The 25,520-nt window shown below is 41.2% G+C and overlaps 1 protein-coding gene across 17 annotated transcripts in view; it reads left to right on the forward strand.

Annotated features, from left to right (window-relative positions):
- ASPH (aspartate beta-hydroxylase) overlaps positions 1-25,520 on the forward strand; it is a 196,527-nt gene that overhangs the window by 114,676 nt on the left and 56,331 nt on the right. For all 17 annotated transcript variants that reach the window (XM_054692235.1, XM_054692242.1, XM_054692249.1 and 14 more), the window contains 4 exons: positions 2,761-2,846; positions 8,746-8,832; positions 16,161-16,311; positions 20,050-20,186. In XM_054692235.1, the coding sequence (XP_054548210.1) occupies positions 2,761-2,846; positions 8,746-8,832; positions 16,161-16,311; positions 20,050-20,186 (461 nt within the window). The remainder of the gene's footprint in view (positions 1-2,760; positions 2,847-8,745; positions 8,833-16,160; positions 16,312-20,049; positions 20,187-25,520) is intronic.

Consider the following 25,520-nt stretch of genomic DNA (forward strand, 5'->3'; position numbering starts at 1 on the left):
ACTGAGCCCTAACCAGGACTATTTATTTTAGGCTTCCAGAGAACACTGAGCATCTATCCGCTACACGGGTACTGCCAGGTGTGCAGAACACCCCCTCCCGTGCAGGTGCACACACCCACACACAGGCACTTCATGCTGGGTAAGCATGAGTACGTTCAGTTTAAATGTGATAGGTGCCACTCTGTAGGAGCTTACGGTTTGGAATGGGACTGAGTGGCCACATGATTATAATGAGAGTCATATGGGGAAGGAGCACAAGAGAAAAATATTTTGCAGATTGCTGTGGGCTGCAGGAGAAAGAAAGTGAGAGGGGGCTGGAGGAGATAGGGAACTGAGCACTTGTGTGAGTGATATCTGGAGAAACTTTATAAGGAATATGGTTTTCAGCTACTTGTTGAAAGATGGGCATATTTTCCACTGTCAAAGATAAGAAATAGGCCATTTTATTTAGAAAAAGTTGCATTAGAAGTGGCATACAGCTTCTCAGGGAAAGGTGGCACCTCCATTGGAAGTGTGGAATGGAGCTGGAGTGGGTAAGGTCCATGATGCCATGGAAATATGGAACCAAGCATAAGTATTCTTAGCCATTGCTTTGTCATTTTGTGTGTAACAGCCATTTTAAAATTTTAGGTTTTGCTGTCCCAGGAATGATGACTGCATTCCAGAGATAGTTTTGACAGTTTTGACCCTCACTCTACCCTCGCCCTCCGGTCACCAATGAGGGCGAACTTGCCGTAATTGGAGCTGCAGGCTGGAGCTGCATCTCGGCCGGGCCAGTCAGCTTAGAATTATAGCCGGGCAAAGTTGAAGAACGCATCCTTGTAGTCAATGAGTAACTGCCAGCATGATTTAACTCTATTAAAAACCCCTGCTTCCTTTGTTCGGGGCTCTCGATATCTGTTGCTGCATCGGTAGGTGCCCTGAGCCTGGACTCGAGTCTGTAATAAACTCCCTTTTGTGTTTGCATTGGCTGTCTTTGGGTTCTTGGAGGCTATGCTCGCTGAGTCCGCCAATCTTGGGCACATCAGAAACACTTTCATGTCAGACTGAGAAATTCTATTCTATTTGATTTCCTTGAGAATAGTTTCATTTTTTTTATCTTTCTCTAATCAGAAAACATAATATATATTCAAAAGTTATTTTAAATACTCTTGTGGACTTAGACAAGAAGTGTATCATAAGAATTTAGAAATCATATCTATCATTTTCATTCCAGAAACTAGGTCAATGTCCTGAGTATTTCCAGATGCCAGAACAGCAGTCCCCACTTACCCACAAGGGTAAGTTCCTAGACCCCTAGTAGTTGCCTGAAACCACAGACAGTACGCCAAACCCTATATGTTCCCTATATTTCCCCTGTACATACATACCTATAATAAGGTTTAATTTAGGGCCTCCCCGGTGGCGCAGCAGGTTGAGCACAGCGCTGTGAAGCTGTCCACAGCCTCTGCAGTGTGGGTTTGATTCCCGGCCAGCCAAGGAGCAACCAACCTGGTGCAGCAGACATCTCCTGTCTTGCCCACTGCTCCCCTCATTAGTGTTTTTGGTCCGTCTGCCTGGTCTGCTCCCCGCTTTGTCTCTGGTGAATTCTCTTGTCCTCCCATGCCTCTGGCCTGTACCTCAGTTCTTGTATAAATAAATAAATAAATCTTTAAAAAATTAGGTTTAATTTATAAATTAGACCTAGTAAGGGATTAAAAATAATAGCTATTAATAAAATAAAACAATCATAACGATACACTGTAATTAAAGTTTTGTGAATGTTCTCTCCCTCAAAATGTCTTCTTGTCCATAATATTTTTGCATTGCACTTTACCATGGGTTACTATAACCATGAAAAATAAAATCATGGTAAGGGAGTTACACTAAATTCACCATAGAGCTTATAAGGGCTGTGTTGTCTCCCTGTGACTTGGCAGTCATGTTACAGGGCAGGGTGAAGGGCACCCCAGAACCCACAAATCTGCCCACTCTAAATAGGTCTGCCATCCACCACATCAAGACAAACATTCTATGGTGCATAAGACCTTTATTGGAAAGGAACTTTAACACAATTCATGTGCAAAAAAGAGAAGAGAAGGGAAAGAGTAGATAAAATTTTTCACACAAAACACCCAAATTTACCCATCCCCTAATGGGTAAATGCCTAGCCAAACAGTGTTGGCCCAAAGCAGGACCAGTGAGGCCCAAAAGCTTGCTACAAGTCTAAGACACCTTCTGGTGAGGAACCAGAGAAAGGGGGCAGAAGGAGCCAGGTGAGTCTGGAAGGAAAAGAAAAAAATCAAAATCAAGATAAAAGCTGCTGTCATCATCCTCCCAACCAGTCTCTCACCCAAATCTCTGTGTCAGATGCTGCCTTCCATGTCCCCCAAGTCCCTGGTACAAGTCCAAGGCCAAGAAGCAATCTCAACTTCACTTGTCTCTCTGCTCCATGTGTCTCCTCCAGGCCTCCTTCTGGCTCTCCATCCTTCTACCTTCCTTCCCCAGTCTCCTCTCCAACCTCTCCTCCACCCTGCTCAGCTCCACCCTTCTTCAATTGGGGCAGGGAACCTGCCTCCTCTTTCCCTGAGAACCACCCTATTACAGTTACAGACTGTCATATGGGGAAGTGGGGGGCTTAGGGTGTAGAAGGTGAGGCAGGAGTGTGCCTGCTCCCACAGTTCTAGGTTTGGACTGATACTAACTTACTATTTTAAATCACTATCCTTAATAACTACTTTTTGACAAGAAAATAAATAAAGCCCTCTTTTTTTCTTTCAGTTAAGAAAAAGAAGCCCAAGTTACTAAATAAATTTGATAAGACTATTAAAGCTGAGCTTGATGCTGCAGAAAAACTCCGTAAAAGGGTAAGTTGAAGTTTTTGTTTTTCAGAAAAATGTACAAATGGTTTAGTTGTTGAATGAACTCAGAAACATTACTCTTGATTTGTTAAAAAAAGAAACATAAGAGAAACAACCTTTGAATAGAGTGGATTTTCCCTCAGGCACATCAGCATTTCCTGTGAAAAGAATTGCAGCTATAATGGCCAAACAGAACAGGATTTACCTGCAGGCCAGCCAACTGGGAGTCAACCCACTGTCATCAGTTCTAGTCCTTTGTCTTTGGGTAGGTCACGTGACCAGTCTGAGCCTCTGTTTCCTTATTTTAAAAAATGAGAATAACAGGCACTCCTCCTACTTTCTACAAGGGTTTTTATAAATAGCAAATGAGAGTTTAAAAAACTGTCAACACTGTCAAGTATCATGTAACTAGAGGTTTTCATTTTATACCAGCTCAAGGAAAGAAAATAAAAAGTTTGGTTGGCTCTTAAGGTTTCCCATTTTCTCTCTGGGGTTAACTGCACGGGTGTCCACATTTCCAGGGTGTCTGTTTTATGCTTTGCTTTGTCATCAGTTAATTTTAAATATTATTTGTGCATGTTTGTAAATATTACATAGTTCTTGAAAACAAATAATTGACCCTATCAGTTAAAGTTACTTGTTATCTTAATTTGGTCGTGTGTTCATCTAATAATTGAATCCAAAAATATTTATTATAATATATTTAATCACATTTTTGTTTAATCATCTATTTTTTAATGGAGATTTCTCTTCCTCTATTATGTATATGAAGTTATTCTATGTGTAATACTCATTAGTTTTCCTACAATATACTTTCTTTTAAATCAAATAAACATTGACTGCAAAAAAGGGAAAAGAGGACTATATGCAAATAACAATAGCAATAAAAACACCCAGGTTAGGAACTAAAGTGGGATAAGTATGTACTTTTCACACATTTATTGGAAATGTACCAACAGACAGGAAGGCTCTGTCACTAGCAGTGGATAAGGTTCCAAAGGCAAGGTTGGCTTTACCCTCTTCTTCACTAGTCAGCTAAAAAAAAAATAGTATTTCAAAGGCTACTACAGCAAATTCAGTATTCACTGCCCCTGAATTTAACCACATGGGATGATTTCTGAGTCAATTTTGTTTATAAAATGAAGTCATCTCCTGTATGTGATAAGTTTTCACTTGTTAATAAAAATGAAACAAACCCTTTTCTATCACCTTGTGTGGCATTCTTCACTTTCTATGCCCTAAGTGTCGTATGTGAAAATGTGGAGTGCCTGTTTCCCAGGTGACTTTTGGGATAAAGAGCAATTGAGCAGCTTTAGGGAGTTTTATGTAATTGCAGTGAATGGTAAAGAAGGGCTCAGTTATCAAGGGGCAGTTTGATCAGGGGGATGCAAAAGTGCTGGTCCATCCCTGTGGTGTTCTGGGGTTCCTGCTGATCAGGAGTAGTGATGGTGTTCCTCAAGGGGCACCCTAAATCTATAACAGGAGAGAAAAGTAGCCACATAAGCAATTGTGGCTTCTGAAACAAAGGGAACTGTGTTACTGTCAGCACAATTAAGTCTTTTAAGGTTGTTTTGTAGCTGGTATTTTCAAATGCTGCGGCCGACTGCCTGGTACCAGAGTGAAGGCCTTGCTAGGCAGGGCAGAGGAGGGCCGGCCTCAGATCACATCCAGCTTCAAGTGCGCTGCCACATTGAAGTAGTTCCTATTTTTTACTTTATTTTTCCTTTCCAAAAAATGTGTAGATCATACCATATGTCAATCATCTATTTTTAAAAAATACTATCTGTGGTTTTAACAACTCCTTACCCATTGTGTACGTATACCACCTCTTGATCCACGCATCTGTTTTTTCGCCCTGAGGTTGTTTCCATATCTTGGCTAATGTAAATAGTGCTGCAGTGAACAGGAGTGCGGCTTTCTTTTCCAGTTAGTGTTTTCGTGTTCTTTGGTACCTAGGAGTGGAATTGCTGGGTCATGCGGAAGACCCATTTTTAGTATTCTCATAAACCACACTGCTTTTGATAGGGACTGGAAAAGGGATTTAAAATAGCATACTGAAATGTGCTCATGTGTTGCAATCATATATCGTGATTGTATTTTAAGTGGGAAAAAAAGAGAGAGAAGGGAAAACCTGATAAAACCAGAGTAAAGTCATCACATGGAAATTCACACCGGAAGCTCTAACCTGTGCGAGGATTGGAGTGAACTGTGGGCAAAACATGGGGCATAGCAACGCATGAGATGAATACTGCTCATCTGAATAGCTCTTCTGCACCAAGTCTGGAGAGAAAGCTCTGCTTATCTCTTCCTCAAGGGGGCACAGCCACCTGTCTGCGCCTCCTCCCTGACATCACATGTGCAGAGTCCACCACACACAAGCGGGAGTGGGGCTTCATGTCCTGTAATGCTGCCCCTCAGCTTCCTGCCAGACAATAGGGTTCAGGTATGTGCCTCCCCAATGAACTGTCTTGGTTCCAGGAAAAAATATAAACTATATTAAAGAACAGATCGTTTTCAGGCAGTTCTTCACCAACATGCTATCTGACAGTTGAGTTTTTAATAAGAATTACACAATAGTGTTAGGTGCCAAACTGTCTAGTAAGTACCCAGAGAAAAGAAATTCAGGCTAAAAACAAACACATTTACTTTGTCAGGCTGCTGAGGTGAGAGCAGCTAATGGCATCTTAGGAAGTCACACAGACTCTGTCTTCAGGGTATCCAGAGGGTGTCAGGGGCGGTGCATAATATTCCGTTATTATTATTACAACCTGCATGATACTAAGGGAGCATCAAGCAGAACAAAATTCTTTAAAAAGTGTGTTATGGATATTGTTATTTTTGTGTGTTAAATCTATGATGGTATGGTTAGCGTGATTTTCACAATGATAGCCTCAACATTTTCAGTTTAATTTGCATAAGGCATGTGGTAGCAAACAGCAGCCTAGGAAAGATATCCATGCCCTAATCCTAATTGCTGGAAGCTAATACATATTACCGTATTTGGGGAAAAAGATCTTTGCAGGTGTTATTAAGTTAAGGATCTTGGGACAAGAAGATTATCCTACATGATCCAATTAATCTCTAAATGCGATCACACGTTTCCTAAGAGCGAGGTAGAGAAAAATTTGATGCAAAGTAGAAGAGCACACAGAGAGATGACTGTGAAGATTGGAGTGATGTGTTCCCAAGTCAAGAAAGGCTATCAGGGGACAAGAGACAGATTCTCCCTCACAGCCTCTGGAAGAAACATGTCCCTCCCAAGACCCTCATTTCAGCCCAGTGAAACTGATTCTGGACTTCAGTTTCGGTGAAAGAATAGATTTCTGTTGTTTTGGTGAAAATCAGCAGCAGCAGGAAACTATTACTGAGGAAAGCATACAGAACAAGATATTGAGCATGAGCCCTTCATCCCTTAAAATCATTCAAAGAAGAAATAAGATAGTGGATGTGAAAATTAACTTATCTAAAATATGCCAAGAACTCTTAAATATCAACAGTAAGTAAACAACTCAATTTAAAAATGAGCCAAATACCTTAACAGCCACCGCTTACCAAAGAAGATATACTCATGGCACAGAGGCATAGGAAGGATGATCCATGTCCTACATCACTGAGGAAGTGCAAATCAGAACAATGAGATTCCTATCACATGTTTCATATTAGAAAGGCCAACATTTGGACAATTGACAATACTAAATCCTGGTGAAGATGTGGAATAACAGGGACCCTTACACCTCACTAGTAGGAATACAGATTGGTATAGCCTCTTAAAAGACAGTTTGTTGGTTTCGTACAAAGCCGTATGTATTCTTACATAATTGAGAAATCCCATTCCTTAGTACTTAACCAGAGGAGTTGGAAATACATGTCCACAAAAAAACCTGTGTGTTGTTTAAAGCAACATTACTATTAATTGCCTACACTTGGAAACAACCGAAATCTCCTTCAGTAGATGAGTAGATAAACTGTGGTACATACAGATAATGGAATATTATTCAGCCCTAAAAATAAATGACCTCTTAAACCATGCAAAAACATGGAGAAATCTGAACAACATTTATTAAGTTAAAAAAAGCCAAGAAGAAAAGGCTATCTACTGTATGTTTTTGACTACATGGCATTCTGGAAAAGGCAAAAGCAGTGGAGATTGTAAAAAGATTAGTGGTTGTGATGGGCAAGGTGTGGGTTGGGTAAAAGACAAGGAATGAATAGACAAATCCCTCAACCCAAAGTTAAACTATAGATTTTGGGTGATATTTTGAGAGTCAATATGTTATCAATTGTAACAAATATATCACACTTGGGGGAATATGATAATAAGGAAGGCTGTGCGTGTGTCAGGGCCAGAGATATATTGGATATCTCTACTTTCTTCTTAATTTTGCTGTGAACTTAAGCTTGTCCTCAAAATAGTCTTTTTTTTAAGTAATATTGTGAGAGCAACAGCATATTTTAATTGATGATACAATTATTTCTGATAGAGAATGTGTTCCTGATTTGATTTTCTCTTTCTATGAAACTGCCTATAAGGGAAGAGGCTTGTCTGGAACAGGCACCATTATCTTGTGCCCACAAACCCCACTCCAGCCCCTACATATACCACAGTGATAATAAGTAACATACACTCTGCAGTGTCTATAAACATTTTATGTATGAGATCTTAATTTTCACAGCCACTCCACAAGGTGGTCAAGTACCATCATTGTCATCATTTTCAGACAAGGCACCAAAGACAAAGCCTTAAGGCCTATAAGTCACACACCTCCCAAGTAGGGGAGCCGGCACTAACCAGGCAATCTGCACTGGTCACCTCTACACATATGTTCTCCACCAGCCCCTCAGCATCCCTTGCAGACATGTGAGAGGGACAAGAACGTCTCCTTCTTTGAAGACACCTATCTAAGGATATGATATACAGAACTTGAACCTGACTCCTGGCTGTTTAGTCAAGGCTTTTAGAAGTAGGTATAAATAGCAGCAAGGTGATAACCCACAGATTGCTCTGCAGAGCCACACATATGATGTTAACTTCAATGTATGAAGTCTCACTCAGTGAAGGTCAAAGCATACAAGCACAAAGAGTTTGCATGTACATGTGGAATGCATGGATTTACCAAATTACTTTGAGCTGGGATATTTGAGCAAGTCCAACTCAAAAAATCTGTTGACCCCATAGTTCCCAGTATACTTGAGCTGCTCCCCACTACAAGAAACCTGGTGATGTTGTTTCCATGTACAGTGGCAACAGATGGGTGAGGTCAGGAGGAGTCCTTCACCCCAAGTCAGTGCCCTCACCAAGCACACCTTCTAAGGGACCTTCTTTTCTTTTTACCTGGTAGTAGTCAGAGACACGGGAGCTTGGACCATCTGCAGGAGGGGCCATGTGAGCTCAGGGAGGGTCACATGACACAGAATTCATGAGGGTCTTAGTCAGCCAGATGAGCCAAATCCATCCTGATGTTTGGTGACAGACAGGTGCCCGACCAGATGACCATCATCATGCTGTTTTAACAGGTGCTTCAGATCTCTCACTGCAAACTCCAAGGCAGGATAGCTGCCAGCAATATTTCCCCCCAAAATTAAAATGTAAATATTGTCTTTCGGAATGCATGGAGGATCTATGCCTAGAGAGGGCAAATGCAGTTTCTCCAGCAAAGACTCGTATTACATCATTTGCCGGGTACCTTTCTTTCAAAAAATAACGTTTATTTATGTTCATTTTTACTTTCATGTTTGCTGTAATAGAGTCAGTTTTTTAAAATTTTAGCTAAAACCTTAAACTCAGAGTACAGCCAGGAAATTTTGACAAAATTATTTGGCGAATTTTAAATAAACTTGGCATAATAATCAATGAGAACAAAGTATTTGAATTTGCAGTATTTACACAATTTCCTCTTCCTAACAGGGAAAAATTGAGGAAGCAGTGAATGCATTTGAAGAACTAGTACACAAATACCCACAGAGTCCACGGGCGAGATACGGGAAGGCTCAGGTATTCTAAAATCCTTCTACTTAGAATACTCCTTTTTAATGTCCTTGTTCTGTGTGATTGGATTTTTCACTGCCTACTTTTTGCATTTTCTTTTTTTCCTTTCTAACATCTATATAAAATGCAATATCTCATGCATAAGCATAAAAATACTATTTTTCCTTAAACAATTATTGCTAATATATACCATTTGATTTAGTAGTATTTTCCTGCTTCCTCCCCATTATAGTTTTTCTTTTATTTTGAGAAGAAAGTGGAGGTTACCACTTTGGTCACTGATTTCCCAACACCCCCACATCTCATTGTGTTTAATCCCCTACGTAGTTTTCGCTTTAGGCTCCTCAGAGCTTTAATAATTCTGTTTTATAACTAGAGGTTACAGCTGTGCTTAGGAAATACTTTTTGAAAGATAAAGCTGAATGTACTTTGTTTTCTCTGTTAATTATTCCAACTGGGTTTATTCTTGCCAGCTACCTTCTCCTTTTCCGCATGCACCACCTCCTTTCTCGCTGGCTTTCTCTACTCCAGCTCTTCATTTCCTGAAGCTTTTCCACATTTCTCTGTAACTGTAAACCCTCGTGTGCCCCTGGGGTCTTTTATTAAATTATTATTTTTGTGTAGAAAGACTGGGGTACAGGCTAGAGGTGCCGGGGGTGAGAGATTCATCAGAGACAGAGTGGGGAGCTGAACAAGAGGATTCACTGAAATACGGGAGAGACAGGAGAGGTCTGCTGTGCCGTGTGGGTAGCTCCCTGGCTGGGGATCAAACTCAGGCAGTAGAGGTGATAGCACTGAGGCAACCCACCAGGGAGACCCCTGGGGTCTTTATCATGAACACGCTAAGGTCTGTCTTTGTCTTATATCCCACTGGAAGTTATTTTAAAAGTTACTCAGAAATTATTTAGTGAGCCGACTATAGTCATCTGGTACTTAGTGATGGGACAAGTTTGGTGTTGTGCAAATATCATATAGGTGCATGTATTTGTCAAAGAGAATTCTCCATTCTGCTGGCATAGCAATTCAGGAGGGCAGCTTGGAAGAGAAGCCAGGCCCTCCATGATTTCTCTTTGTTCCTGTAGCACATGGGCAATGTGTGCTTCAGTGTCACTAATAAGTAGGAATCGGGGACCACTGTCATATATGCATCCATGGTTAACCAGTGTGTCTTGTGTGGGGCATGGCGGTAGATGTCAGACCCTATTCTAGGCTCTGCATGTGCCATCATCAACAAAACATACAGTGCTTTTATTGCAATGGTGAAGCCAGTGGAGAGATGTGCCAAGGAGAGCAAAGAAGAAGTAGAGTAGAGCCACGTGAGGGAGCTGAAATGTTGAATTGGGTGGCAAGAAAAGGTCTCACCCAGGAAGTGACATCTGAGCAAAGTGTGCAAAGTCTTTATACATAAATACATATTTAAAGAATATTATAAAGTGTTAAAAATAACTGTGTGAAATCATCTTACATAATAATATATCCCATAAAGAAAAGAAGGTAATGGAATAAGAAACAGACCTATTCAGATTTTTTGGCTTCAGGTGATGTGTTGGAAAGTGACAGGGAAGACAGCATTTTAGACAAGGTGACCAGAAAGGTCCCTTGAGGGAGGTGGCAAGGTTGTGGAAGGAGCTGTCCAGGCAGAGGGAACAGCAGGGGCAAAGGCTACGATGCATGGAAATAACCTTGGCATAATAAGCTCCAGTACAGAGAGAGAGTATGCAGAGGGAGGATGCAGTGGGACCATTGCTTGTCCTCGCAGATTGAGACTATGTGCTGGGAAACCAGGGAAGGCTTTTTGCATGGGTGTGACTCCATCTGGTTGGTTGTTGTTTTTTGTTTGTTTGTTTGTTTGTTTGTTTTTGGTAAAAATTGCTTTGGTTGCCACGATTGTGAAAGCCAAAGAAGAAACGAGGAATAAGAGGCTTTTGCAAGTGTACTCCAGATAGGGTGACTCAGACTGTTGTCCTGGCCATGGGGACAGAGAAGTGGGCAGAAGGTAGAACTGAAGGCCTGAATGATGGATTACATATAAAGGTCATAGAAAGAGAGGATCCTGGGCTTTTGGTTTCGCCAGCTGAGGAGCGGATAGTGCTAGTTACTGACTGGGAAGACTATTGGAGGAACTGGTTTGGGGAGGAGCACATTCAAGAGTTTGCTTTTTTTTTTGTTAATTAGAACCAAATGTCGGGGGCCTCCCTGGTGGTGCAAGGTGTTGGGACACAGCATGTGAAGCTATCCACAGCCACTGCAGCTCAGGTTCGATCCCTGGTCAGGGAGCTAACCCACATGGTGCAGCAGACCTCTCCTGTCTTGCCCGATGCTCCCCTCAGCAGTGTATTTCAGTCTGCCTGTTCTGCTCCCCACTCTGTCTCTGGTGAATCCTGTCACCCTCCACACCTCTGGCCTGTACCCCAGTTCTTGTATGCATGGATAAATTAATCTTTAAAAAAAAGAAAAAAGGACCAAATGTTAAATGATGCCTTTTAGATGTTCAAGTGCACATTGTCAGGTAGATCATTGGATTTATGGAGTCTGGGCCTCAGAGCAAAGCCAGGGCTGATCTACAAGTATGACGTATGATACAGATCCTGCAGCCCTGCCTAGGGAGGGGCCATGGGTATGAAATTGTCAACTCTTTTGGGAAACAATAGATGCACAGCTCCAGAGAATTTTCAGACCAAGAAGAAGCTGACAGCACCCCTTTGAGGGGGTCAGCACAGTCACTGGTGTATGACACTCACACAGAAACTAACACATCTATAAATAAAGCAAGTGTGTTTGACTCTGAACTCAAAATGCAATCACTTGCGATGCAAATGCTCACATTCTTCCTATCTCCCCATTAAAACCTGATCATTAAATTTTTATTAAGTTTTAATGAATTAAATTGTGGAAAATTAATGCTAATAAATTCCTTTTACGCATGGCACAGACCAGGATTAGCAGACAATATCTTTATCATCTTTGTCAGTAGTCTACCTAGACTGCTAAATTCTGCTGCCCTTAAATGAGAGAGAATGTGTTTGTTACCAAAAGGGCAAGCCTGTTCCAACTAAGTGATGTACTTTGCTGCTGCTATTGACAGTCACTTAATTAAGGAAAGCATATTAACTAGAGATAATAATGCTTGATTCAAGTGCTAATTTGGTTATGGCAAACATGTTTTCTGCTTTAGAACTTTATGTGTGATATTAATTGTGGGCAACAAAGTTGAAAGAAATACACTACTTTTTGCACATGGTGATTGCACACGGTGTTTATTTTTTATTTTTATTTTTTTAAGATTTATTTTTATTTATACAAGAACTGGGGTACAGGCCAGAGAGGTTGGGGGGCGAGAGGATTCACCAGAGGCAGAGCGGGGAGCAGAACAGGTGGATTGACTGAAATACTCTGCTGAGCGTAGCAGTGGGTGAGTCAGAAGAGGTCTGACTGGTAGCTGGTAGCTCCCTGGCCAGCTGGGAATCAAACCCATGCTGCAGAGGCTGTGGACAGCTTCTCAGCGCTGCCCTCAACCCGCTGTGCCACCGGGGAGGCCCACACACGGTGTTTATTATCCTTATTTAACAGTAGGAATTTGAGATTTATGCCTTGGGCATTATTCTATTTTATCTCTAAACTGTTAGGCCATAAGTTGTTGTTGATATTAATGTTAATGTGGCATAAACCAAAATTTAGCCATGATAAATTAAATTTTAATAGAGCAATTTTAAAAATAATTTTAAAAATAAGAACTGAACAGAAGATGGATTTTATAGGGAGGAATAGTGGTGACTTTTTAATTCTGTTCGCAGATGAAACAATTACTTTGGAATATCCCTATAAAATTGAAAAATTCAGCAACATTAAGTTAAATGCAAACTATAGTATCTGTTATTTCTAAAGTAACACTGATATTTATTTGTTGGATCACTGCAAAAATCAATTTTGACTGAGTTCCCTGAACATCAGACACAAGCTCTTGAATTATAAATTCATTCACTTTATTATCTTATACAGACCATTGATGTGTCTGAGGCAGAAAATGACACATCTCCTAGGAAGGTCAGGTGGGTGAATTAGGTCAAGTCATGAAAAGACTTTGTGATGCTGACTTCGTATAACCAATATTCAGTTTTAGCTCAGTATACTTTACCTACATGTGCTGAACTGATAAAAATCAATCCAGACATTTTTTATTTTCAAGACAAACCTGTTCAGTTTCATTCAAAAGATCATTAAAGAATTTATGTGCCATTTTAATACTGATGTTTTCCCAGTTCTGGGGAAGTTGTATGACATTTACACTTCATTAAAATGAGATACCTGGGAGCAGGGACAGAGGAGAGTGAAAAAGACATATAGATTATACATCTTTTCTTCCAGACTGAGTTTAAAGATATTTATTCCTATCTGTATAAAGGAGGATTATCATGGAAGGCATTTGTCCTTGCTTTAACAAGAGACTCTTTCAGGATTGATGTGGTAGCTTGAAGAGGCTACTAAATTAACAAGCAGAACTATTGGTCTCAAAAAGATTCTCAGTTTTGGAACTCTGTCATTCCGTGAAGTCATCTATGAAGACCATGTTTTGGGGAGTTAACTCACCACAGCCAAACTCATCAGAAATTGATGCCTACACAGAAAAGCCAGCCTGTGACTACCTGGAAGGCTGTGCAGGCACGATAACAGGGGTCCTGACCCTGATTTTCTCTCCTGGTAGATGTTTTATTCTGAAGGACATTTACAGATTTGAAGAGGCAGTTGTATGTCCTGAAACTTTTTTCAACACAGCGTGGGAGAATTGCTCTTTCTTATCTAGATGTTTTTGTCCTATCAGCTTCCTTTCCCTCATAAATCCGTCCACTTCTGTCTGTCACCACTGCTTCAGTTCTAACACATCACTCTGGGAAACTTATCTGAATCTGTACCTATCAACAAGTTATTTTTCACATGTGTTATTTTCTGAAAAGCTTCCCACAGGTAATTTATCAATTTGTACTGATTCTAAGATTTTCATTTTGGGGTAGTGGAGGAAGAGATCGTTTTCCTACCATCTCTTCATATGTGGAGTTTGCTTTCTTTTGCAGGCACCTATATATTAATGTCAGCACACAGTCTGTTTTAACAAGGTAAACAGTTTTAACAAGGATATTCTGATAAAACATTATATGTGCTGCTTTCAGCATCTAACTAGTATCATTTTTCCTCAAATGATAATTCTCAAATTGCAGTCTACTAAATCTTCTTTTACTTGTGGTTTCACTCCTCCTTCTCAATCTCTAACTAAGAATTCTCACTGAGAAAATAGAAATATCCAAAGAGAACTTTGATATGACCCCACTCCCTTGCTCCCAACCTCCTTGTCTGCTCCCCTCTGGTCTGCCCTCCCTCCTGCTAGCACAGATGAACTCTCCTGTGCCCTCGCACCTGCTAGAGGAGTCTGTGTCCCCTTCTGCATCATATTTCCCCTGTCTACTGTCACATGCTATAATTTTCATCTCTTGTCTCTACATTCCCCTTCCTGGTCCATTTCTCTGCTCCCTTTCACAGTGAAACTCATTGAAATAGTTGTCTCCACCTCCTTTCTTCTTGTTTCCTCTTGCAACTGCTTCTTTCACTTCCAGGTCCCCAGCCAGCCGGACAGGGTCTTGCTGGCTCCAGCAGAGGGCCATGTTGCCCATCTCTAGCCGGATGATCTCAGCTCAGACGGCCAAACCTGACAGCCCTCTAACATCACTGAGCTCTCTCTCCATCCCTTTTGCCAGCTGGCCTCCAAAACACCACTTCCTTTTTATTTTCTTCTCTTCTCCCTCCTACTCCATTTGTTTTGCTAATCCGGCCTTGTCTTTCTGACCGCTAATAACCTAGAAACTTTCAGTTCTTTAGTGTTCTTGGACCTCTTCTTTTTTCTATCTACACTTACAACTGTTTATAGCTTCTCATTTTCAACTCCATCTCTATCCTTGATGATTCTCCAATGTGTGTCTCTAACTCTTACCTTTCTCCTGAACACCAGATACCTGTGTGCACCTTTCTGGAAATGGCATTGGAGTTTAATATATCCAAAACTAAACTCCTAATTTCATATCCCTATAAACCTACTTTTGCAGGAAGTGGTGATTCTATCTGATAATTACTTCAGTCAGAACATTTGAATTCATCCCTGACTTCTCTCTCCCTTTCTCTCATATCCTACACTTAGGGCCTCCCCTGGTGGCACAGGCAGTTGAGCGCCGAGCTGTGAAGCTGTCTGAAGCCTCTGCAGCGCTGGTTCGATCCGGCCAGCCGGCGAGGGTCCCTCATGGCGCGGCAGATCTCTCCTATCGTGCTCCCTGCTTCCCTCTCATATCCCACACTCAGATCATTAACAAATCTTTTAGCACTCACTTTCAAAATATATCTATAATCCAGCTATTTTTTTTACCACCTAATCACTACTACCCTAATGTAGACCTCCATCACCTCTTGTCTGGATTCCTGCTGGAACATTCATTGGGCTCTGTGCTTTTCCCTCCCCCCAGGTCTGCTCTCCATACAGCTTCCAGTGTGATCCTTTCAACACATATATCAGATGATGTCAGTAACCCCGTCTCCTCCCAGCTCACACAGTGTGAACTAGCTTACCAGGCTCCTCATTACCTGATGCCCCCATCGCCCTCCACCTCATTCCTCTCCACCGTGCCTGGCTTTCCTCTAGTCCTCATTCCATCTCAAAGGGTCTTGCTCTTGCTGTCCTCTCTGCCTGGAGCTTCTTCCCCCTGATACCCTCCCGCCTTGCTCCCCTCACTTCTTTCAGGCTCTCCCTGATCATCCTGATTCAGCTGGCATCCTTCCTGCCACCCCGCCCCGGCACTGCTGAGCCTGCTTTGATTTATCTACGGTGCTGATAACCATCACGCACACCATCTTTCATGTGCGCGTTGTCCTTCATTTCTGTTTAGAATGAAACAAAATGCAAAAGGGACTTTGTTGTGTTCAGTTTGTCTGCCATATGCATAGAACAGATGAATGAAACCGGGAATAAACTACTGAAAGATCAAGAATTATGGACTAGGCTCCTGTTTATGTAATGTCAATATATAACCTGATATGAATCTCCACCAGTCCTGGCATATATTAGTTTTGCTTTTATGATATTTTTTATCACTTTAATAGCTAACTTTCTGTCATATTATTAAAACAGCATGGTCTGTTCCTTTCCTTTGATTTTTTTTACTTGATAAAGAGATACTTTTAATATGTCTTGAATTCATTTTAAACCATGTACAAAAGTAAACTTTTCATAAATATTTTGGGAGATTACAAGTGGAGCCTGTCATGGGATATTTACCCAGTGTGGGGACTTCCTCTAGTGTGAAGATGACTTGGCTGAGAAGAGGAGGAGCAATGAGGTCCTGCGCAAGGCCATCGAGACCTACCAAGAGGTGGCCGGCCTGCCCGATGTCCCCGCCGACCTGATGAAGCTAAGTTTGAAGCGGCGGTCAGAAAGACAGCAATTTCTAGGTAGGATGGGATAAAGATAAATTCAAGAGCAGATGTGATGCCCTTATAAAAGGAGACTGAGGGCTGTGTGTACTATTAGGAGAATTTAGTTACAAGAAAAATTTAGTTACAAGAAAGTTAATCCAAGTTTGTTTTTTTTTTTTTTTTAAAGATTTTATTTTCATTTATTCATACAAGAACTGGAAAAACAGGCCAGAGGTACGGGTTGGGGAGGGGTGGGGCAGGCAGGAGAGGATTCACCAGAGACAGAGCGAAACAGGGAGCGAAACAGGCAGATTTACTGAAATACACTGCTGAGGGGAGCAGCTGGTGAGACAGGAGAGGTCTGCTGCTCCATGTGGGTCACCTCCCTGGCTGGGGATCGAATTCATGCTTCAAGGTATCTGGAGATACCTTGATAGAACTGAGACTTAACCCCTGCACCACCAAGGAGGACCTAATCCAAGTTTTATGATTCCTTTCAGGTCATTTACCTGATTTTGTCTTAGACTGAAATAGCAATCCTAACCTTAACAACTGCAAAGATGCAGATGGTATTTTTACTACCTTCCTACTCCTCCTTCCTCCATTTTAAAGGTGAGATAAACCACTGTTAAGAGACTGGAGAGTTTGCCTAAGGTATCATAGCTAATTAAATTAAATGGTCTGGAGCCAAAAATTCTTCCTGTAGATTCCTTTCTCTCTTAACTGTAGCAAACTGATTCATGGAGGTGGAAATTATCTGTGGGACAACTTTATATTGAGAAATGTTGGGAGTCCCAAGTACTAAACATTTTACCTGTAAGTTGTGATTCTAGACCAAGGAAAATGATAGAGAATTTTTAATCGCTAAGTAAATTTACAAATGTTTTGAATAGAGCAGCATAAAGCATCCTCTCTTACTGACTCTGATTCTCAGTGCAAAAAGCAGTAAGACAAGTCATAACCTGACTTCATTATAGATTTGTGATTCTGCCCTGCCCCTTTGCCTGTCCCCTCCTCCCCCGCCCCCAGTTTATTATCAGTAAACTATGAGGGAAGCATCTAGGCCACGTGTAATTGCTAAGGTTGGTGCTTGGCTAGATAAGTTAAATAGGCAAATTACTGATACTGTTACTGGGCAGGGTGAGAGGTACTCCAGGATCCCCAAACCTGCCTGCTCTAAGTGGGTTCTGCCACCTGCCACAACAAGACAAACATACTCAGACCTTCAATGGAAAGGAATTTTAATGCAATTAATGTGCAATAAAGAGAAAGAATAAAGTTAACAAATCAAGCACCCGAAGTTACCTATCTCCTTGTGGGTAAATGCCCAGCCAAACAGGGTTGGCCCAAAACAGTACCATGGAGGCCCAAAAGCCTGCCACAAGTCTAAGGCACCTTCTGGTGGGGACCCATAGGAAAGGGGCAGAAGGGGCCAGGCAAGTCTGGAAGGAAAGGAGCAAAATCAAAACCTAAGTCAATATAAAGGCTGCCACTGTCAGCCTCCCCATGGGCTTCCCACCCACATCTCTGTCTCTTTCAAGTGTCTTTCCAAGTCCCAGGTCCCTCATACAAGTCCAACAGTCAGCAAGCATAGCTTGTTCAAAATTTCTCTGCCCATGTGCCTCCTCCAAGTCTTCTTTATCTCCTCCTCTCTCTGCTTCTCCTCAGCCAGTCTTGTCTTTCTCAGTCCTTCTGTCCATTTTTTCCTAGCTTCACTTCCCTGCCCAACTCCACCCTTCCTTGGCGTGGGATAGGGCACCTGGAACCTCCCCTTTCCCTGGGGACCACCTGTTACACTGTCACCAGGAGAGGTTCACATGAGTATGATATTCATGACCAGTAGGCCCTTTTTAAATTTTCTAAGGGATGAAATTAAAGATAGTTGTTCCACTTCGGTAGATTTGTCCACTGAACTTATGTTCATAAGGGCCAGCCAGTTCAGGGAAGGAAAAACCCAGAGTGCATGAACAGCACTGAAAAGGCAGGGCAGGGGCTCAGGGGAAGGCCCTCAATATGCACCTGGGATGCAAAATCAGAATCATTGAGATTTTCATGCCTCGGCCTTCAGTCTGGTTCTGCTTAGCCTTGGTTATTTACTGATTCTGTCTTTAAATTTTTTCATATTTTGTTTGTCATGGCTTTTTTGAAACAATCCCTACAACATCATTCATCTGATTACTGAATTTTTGGCAGCCTCCTAAACTTTGCACCAAGTGCCTCACTTGCCTCCCCCTATTCCCTGCCCAGGAGAAAAATTGTCCATGGGAAATCTGACCTTCTTCCTCAACAGGATTTGAATATAGTCTTCTCTGAATGAGAATGAGGCCAGATTACTAGAGGTGGCTCTGTGAGGAGGGAACTATATGCAGAATATGGTAGTGACAGTGCCAAGTCCCCTCACAAAAATAGGACAGGGGTCTGGGGCAGCAGAGAAAGGAAAGAGGTGGTAACAGCAGGACCCTGGTTATAATCAACAGGGGAAGTTTAGAAGCAGACAAGTGTGATCCTGGTGTGGGCAGTTGGGAGAAGGAAGGGTATAGAAAAATAAGCCAGATGTGTTAGTGAGGGAATGAATGACTAAGCAGACCTCCTCAGAGCAGCCAGTCCTGGGGAGCAGGCCAGGAGATTAGTGGGTGGTGTTTTATGTCAAAATAGTCTGTTGTGGAGCATAAAACTGTTACATTGTTGATGGTTCTATCACACTTTTGGCTAATACAGTTTGTGGGCACCTACACTCTTTAGGTAATTCATTCATTTTGCCATGTATACTAGTCTTATTTTGTACATTTACAAATATATAGTTTGTCTTTGCAGTGGTGGGGAGGAGTAGTGACAGTAAGTATGCCCCAGAAATTTAAAGATTTCTGTCTGACACTCTTAACTTATTGGAAGCTAGGGTATACCTGATTCGTGTTGTGCAGAGTATACAGTCGTCCACCAGAGGGCGCCTTAATACTGGATGATACCTTACTTGCTCCATGACTGGGTCATTGCAGAGATAGGACTTGCATAATGGGAAATAGTGTCATCAGCGGCCCTCAGTGCCTCTTCACGGTTCATACAGGATGCTGAACCCTGAAATCCATTACACTTTTTATTTATTTTCTAGTAATAATTTTAAAGTTAAACACAATAAACCAAAAATGTCTCTGTAAAACATTTTTTACGAGAAATTGGCAAGGAAAACTTTCTTGAGGGAATTTGACATAAAAAGATAAATATTGATGAATTTAGAAAGTTAGAGTGTCTCTAAAATATTTATGGGGCCTCCATGGTGGCACAGGGGGTTAAGACGCAGCACTATGAAGCTATCCGCAGCCACTGCAGCACAAATTCAATCCCCAGCCAGGAAGCTACCCACATGGCACAGCAGACCTCTCCTGTCTCGCCCGCTGCTCCCCTCAGCAGTGTATTTCAGTCTGCCTGTTCTGCTCCCCACTCTGTCTCTGGTGAACCCTCTCACCCCCTCTTCCCCTGACCTCTGGCCTACACCCCAGTTCTTGTATATATAAATTAAGTAAATCTTTTAAAAATAAATAAATAAAATATTTACAATTACTCATATTCAATATCTACTTGTAGGGACCATTGATATCATTGCAACTGCATAATGAAATCCTATTAGAGGTCCTTAGTCATCAATTTGTAAAGGCAGATTTTAGCAGGTTTTCATGCTCTGTTGAATAATTTCTTGGGATATATAGTCTTAATGCAGAAATATACAGGATCTGTTTTCCTTGCTATTGGTTTTTGTTGTTGTTCTCACCATACCAGGTCATATGAGAGGATCCCTGCTTACCCTACAGAGATTAGTTCAACTATTTCCTGATGATACATCCTTAAAGAATGACCTCGGAGTGGGGTACCTCTTGCTTGGAGATAATGACAGTGCTAAGAAGGTTTATGAAGAGGTAAGCAAGTAGCACTCTTCTACTAGCCTTGTCAAATTGTTTTCAATACAAAGTTCTAATGTTATTTATAAATTGCATTCACTACACTCAATCTCAGTCACTTTATTTTAAGTTAAGTTAAATAGAATTTAAATATCACTACAGTTAACATAGTCTAATTTTTGTTTTCACATCCCTTTTCGTCTCCTGGATCAGAAAATTTTAAATTTTAGGTAACACTTGCTACATTTAATCCTTCAACTTTTAGTTGTGATTTTTTTTTTAAAACTTCCTATTTATCAGTCCACAAATGGGCTTTTAAAAAATATTCTTCTATAACCAAGATGAAAATGCATACATTGTACAAAGATGAAAAAAAGGATGTAAAAAATATATAAAATAATTTAAAATAAATAAATTTTAAAAAGATTTAACAAATGTTAATATATTAATACATTTATGATCTTTTCTTCTGTTATAATAAATGACACACTACAAATGCAATAAACGATTTCCTTCCATCCAAAAAAAAAAAAATAAAGTAAAAAATGTTCTTGGAAATTGAAAGAGGAATTCTATGGACATGAAAATGCACAATCTTTTCCTCTTTCCACTAGAAGTTCAGTTTGAAGAGAGACTGTAGAACAGAAGCCTTTTGGGCATGTGGAGTAAACTCTCTCCTTTACAGGCATCAAAGCTTCGATTCTCTGGCAAGAAAGCCTGTAAAAAGGATTTCTACCTCATATTGGATGTTTTAATACATACTTTTTAAGTAACAAGTAGCTATAAAATCTAGAAAACTGTGACTCCTTCAAGCAATGGGGTAATTCATTTGGTACAGGATAAACAGGATGCCAAATGAACTTGGAAGGTGAAAGAAGTAAATGCCTCTGGAAAAGAAATATGAACACATTTACTGTTATTCTTACACTTAGACCCTTAGGTCAATGGTTTACAAATTGGTGTACTTTATATAAAAACCCTACTTCTCAGTGCCAGCCAGTATCATTTCTTCTGTTTTTAAAATGCAGTCAAGTGTAGTGTTTCCACACTCAGTCTAGGAACTGGGTCCATCACAAAGTGGTGCTTTCCTTGATTTATTTCTGTTAATTAATTGAAAGCTATTGAATTTTAGAGCCATTGTCTTTTTAGCCTTGTCATAATTATCGTATTTTCTAAAATAGCAGAAATAAGATCATTAGTTTTTATAGTGTCTTTAATATCTGTGCAGAGTGGATGGGTCCTACAGTGTTGAAATGTGTGCTGTCCACTAAAGTGCCTATTCCAGGTCGTAAAATGAATCCACAGGGGCATTGTATTTACTAATGGCCTCAGCATATCACCGAGTTCCCTGTCTTGCCAAGGTTGTTTAGGGAATCATCCAACTTGAATCAGGTTGATTCAGGACCAGCAATTCAGGATCGTGTGGTCATAAGACATACGTGCATATCAGAATTCCTGTTACTCCACCACTGTCAGAAACCACAAGATGGAATTGTGTGACTCCTTCCTTCTTCCTCACTTCCTTCCTTCTTCCCTTCATTCCAAAACACATGATTGTGTGGTCAGTTGCTGACTGGGTGCCAAGCACATTTGAGTTTAGGGAAGCATCTGAAAGCCTTCTGGTTTTTCTTACCCACTGTGAGTTGTTCTTCCTGCCTTTGCAAAACCTTCCTTAAATATAGTCACTCATTTTCCTTGATGTTAAATTTCAGCTACGTGGAAGCTTTGCTTCACTTTGGAAAATAAATTTGCCTGCTGTTGTTTATATATTTGAAATCATATTCTCATCTGAATAAGCATAACAGGATGCAGAACCTCTAAATGATAGTTGTTTTATGCAGCTGAGTCGATTTCTTCTTAAAGAAACATCAGCAGACTGAAAATATGTGTGGGATGTGCCCTGTATTCCCTCCTCTCCCCTCTAAGTTAATAAACTGTAGTTAGTAGCTTCTCTTTCCTTAACCAGAGTTTATCCTGCTGTGTTTGTGTCTCTGTCAAAATAGCTTTCAGAAAACTGATAGTGTCATTTTATATTTTTCTTCGTGTTGATTTTTATTTTAGTTTATAAAAACCATTGATAGTTCCCTTATGTTTTTTTCGGCTTTTAGTTTCCACAAAGACTGACTTTTAAATGATCTGTCATAGACGGCGTGCTTCCACTGCTTTGTGAGGTGTGCCTCAGTTTCCCTCCACGCTAGCAGCACCACCCGTTACCCAGCCACCCACCCGTGTGCTTATTCTTCTCTCCATTCACTCCTCACATCTCCCCCTTCATTTAGTCAAAATTTATTTTTGAAAACCCACACACACTAGCTTGAGAAATGGTAGTTAAGGAACAAACACAGAGTGTGCCCTGGGGGAGCTTACAGTCAGTTACCAAATCCCTAATTTCTGCTAAATTGCTGTTTGAATGCCTCTCACATCCACTCCGAGCTAAACCTAGGCACTCATTATTTCTTGCCTAAACCAGGAATCCCATGCAGGCTTGTTCTCCTCATCAGAACAAATCACAAATCTGACCCTCACCCCCTCAGCTTCAGTTCTGCTTTTCTTCCCATTGCCCTTAGCTGTGGTCTCTAGTTAGGTTTGATTGCCTGCCCTTTTGGTAAAGCATGCTCGCGCAAATGGCTGTGACATGTATGTTTATGTATTCGTGTATATATAAGTAGATGTATCAATACAGCACGTACATTAGCCTATATTAAGTTTTAACATGAAATGTGTTGAATACATTGAAATGGCCAAAAATATATTTTCACTTTTATTGAAAAATTAATATTTGAGTAATATCAATGTGCAATATTATATTATAATATATATGATATATTTTATCTGGCAATGGGTCATGTAAGGAATTTGTGCTGAGAGAGAAATGTCAGCTATACCAGTTATTTAGAGGTGTGTGTGTGTGTGTGTGTGTGTGTACTCATGGCACACGGGTGCTAAGAAAGAAAGTCTGTGTAATAGCATTAGTATCAATCTCAGTCTGGTATTTTCAAAATCTTATAAAGCCACTAATTGTCTGAGAGTGTGTTGATTGCAACTAGTAGAGACTCTGCAGATGTGTAGCGCATCCCCATGTGAGCTGTGGTAAGCGCTGTAGGTGATGGTGAGGAATCCATTAGGGAAGGCAGCTTCTTCGGTTCCCCCAGGTGCTCAGCACCCCCTCCCCCAACAGTAGTGTGTGGTTGCAGAAGACAGAAATGTCATCTGTGTAGCTACAATAATTATAATAAACCCTTCATAGTTAGATTGCCAGAGACGTGATCAGTCTCAATTCAACTCCAGAGGTATTATTGAGCTCTGGCTCAGTTTCTCATTCTGTAACAGGTGCTGTGGAACATGCAGAGGAATTAGAGTCTATGCTTTCAGAGATCTAGTTAGGAAGAAAATTCTGACATGTACTGGAGTCTTCAGTTAGTGCAGATTTCTGGAAGACCTGTCATGTGCTGGGCACTGTTCTTAACTCTGGGGATCAGTGCAACAGACAAAATCCCTGTGGAGCTTACATCAGAGTGAGCGTACCCAAAAATATAGTAAGTCAAATGGTGATGAGTGCTATGAGTGAAAAGGGGGAATCCAGATAAAGAAGGTAGAGGGTGACTAGTGACAGAGGGGTGTGTTTTATAACAGATGTTTAAGGGAGGCTGCACAGAGGTGGTGACCTTTGAACCAGGAAGTCATGGAGGTCAGGGGCTAGCCATTTGGATGTCTGGGAGTGAAGTATTTGACTTAAGGGATTAGTGTACATGCAGAGGTCCTGAACAGAGTGCCTTTGGCTTGCTGTGCAGCAGCAATGAGTCCAGGATGGTGGGAGACAGTTTGGAGAGAAAGTAGAGAGGTAGAGAGACCCAGCTCAAGGGAGACTTTGAGGCTATTCCTAGAGCTTGGTTTTTATTTTTTTAACATGATCTTTTTTTTTTTTAATTGAGCTAACATTGTTTTACAACATTGTATACAATTCAGAGGTATAGTATCACCCGCTCCAGGCATTACCACATCAGGCGTTACTGCACCACACCCACCAACAAGACATTCAGGGTCTACAACCACAATCCACTGTGCTCCCTCCTCACTTTGTTCTCCACCCTCTCCCATTTGCAGCCTCAATTCTACAGTCAGATTTCTAGGGTTTGTTATTGGTTTGGTTTAGTTGATCTTTTTTTTTTTCTTCTTTTTTACATCATTGTTCATTTTTGTACAGCATTTTGATTCTTCCCTTCAGGTACAGTCCTCAGCGCTCTCTCACCTGTGCCCCATCACCACAGTACTCTTCCCTTCCCCGTTTTGGCTCCTTCCCCTCCTGCTCCTCTGCTGTGTACCCTACATCTATGGTTAGCTTGCAGGTTTTATCTTTTTCCTGACCCTTTCTTTGGTTTCTCTATATACTGCATGTAAGTGAGATCATCTGATATTTATCTTTTTCCTTCTGACTTATTTCACGGAGCATGATCCCTTCCAGCTCCATCCATGTTGCCACAAGTGGCATGAGTTTTTCTTTTGTGATTGCTGAGCAGTGTTCCATTGTATAGACATACCACCTCTTCTTGATCCAGTCATCTGTTCTGGGGCATTTGGATTGTTTCCATATCTTGGCTATTTTAAACAGTGCTGCAATAAACGTAGGAGAGCAGGTTTCCTTGCAGATTAGTGTTTTTTTGTCCTTTGGGTGGAGTCCTAGGAGTGGAATCACTGGGTCACATGGTAGCTCCATTTTTAGTGTTTTGCAGATCCTCCACACAGCTTTCCATAGTGGATGGAACAGTTTGCATTCCCGCCAGCAGTGTAAGAGTAAAGAACCTGGTCTTTTTCATTCTGAATGATCTGGAGCCCATTTGGATTTTGAGCAGAGGAGAGATGAGCTATGACCTCTCCTCTAGGATTTAGTGAGTCCATTCGGGTCCCCATGTGGAGAATGGGCTATGGGTGCAAAAGGCAGGCAATTAGGGGTTCATATAAAAAGGTAGGGAAGAGGTGATAAGACTTGGACAGGTGGCAAGTGAGAAGGAAGTGATGGAAGTGTGATTCAGAATCTCTTTTGAAGGTAGTGTTGGCTGGATTTGCTAATGGGTGAGATGCAGGAATGGATGCAAGCTGGAAAATGCTGAAGTATCATCCAGATGTTCTATGGACTGATCAAGGGGTCTCTTCTCCTGGCACACTTGCCCTTTCTGTATAAGTCATATCGGAATTGTAGGTTTTCAGGCCTAGTCTCTCAGCCAGGAACGGATTCCAGGCTGCAGGGGCAGTGCTGAGAGTCCCAGCCACTAGACCACCACCCATTGGTGTCTCACGAAGCCGCAGCAGGAACTTCGCAGATGCTCAGGCAAGCAAACGAGAAGAGGCAGGTTT

Source organism: Talpa occidentalis, unplaced genomic scaffold, assembly GCF_014898055.3.
Source record: "Talpa occidentalis isolate TD23 unplaced genomic scaffold, MPIMG_talOcc4v2.1, whole genome shotgun sequence".
Taxonomy (NCBI): Eukaryota; Metazoa; Chordata; class Mammalia; order Eulipotyphla; family Talpidae; genus Talpa; species Talpa occidentalis.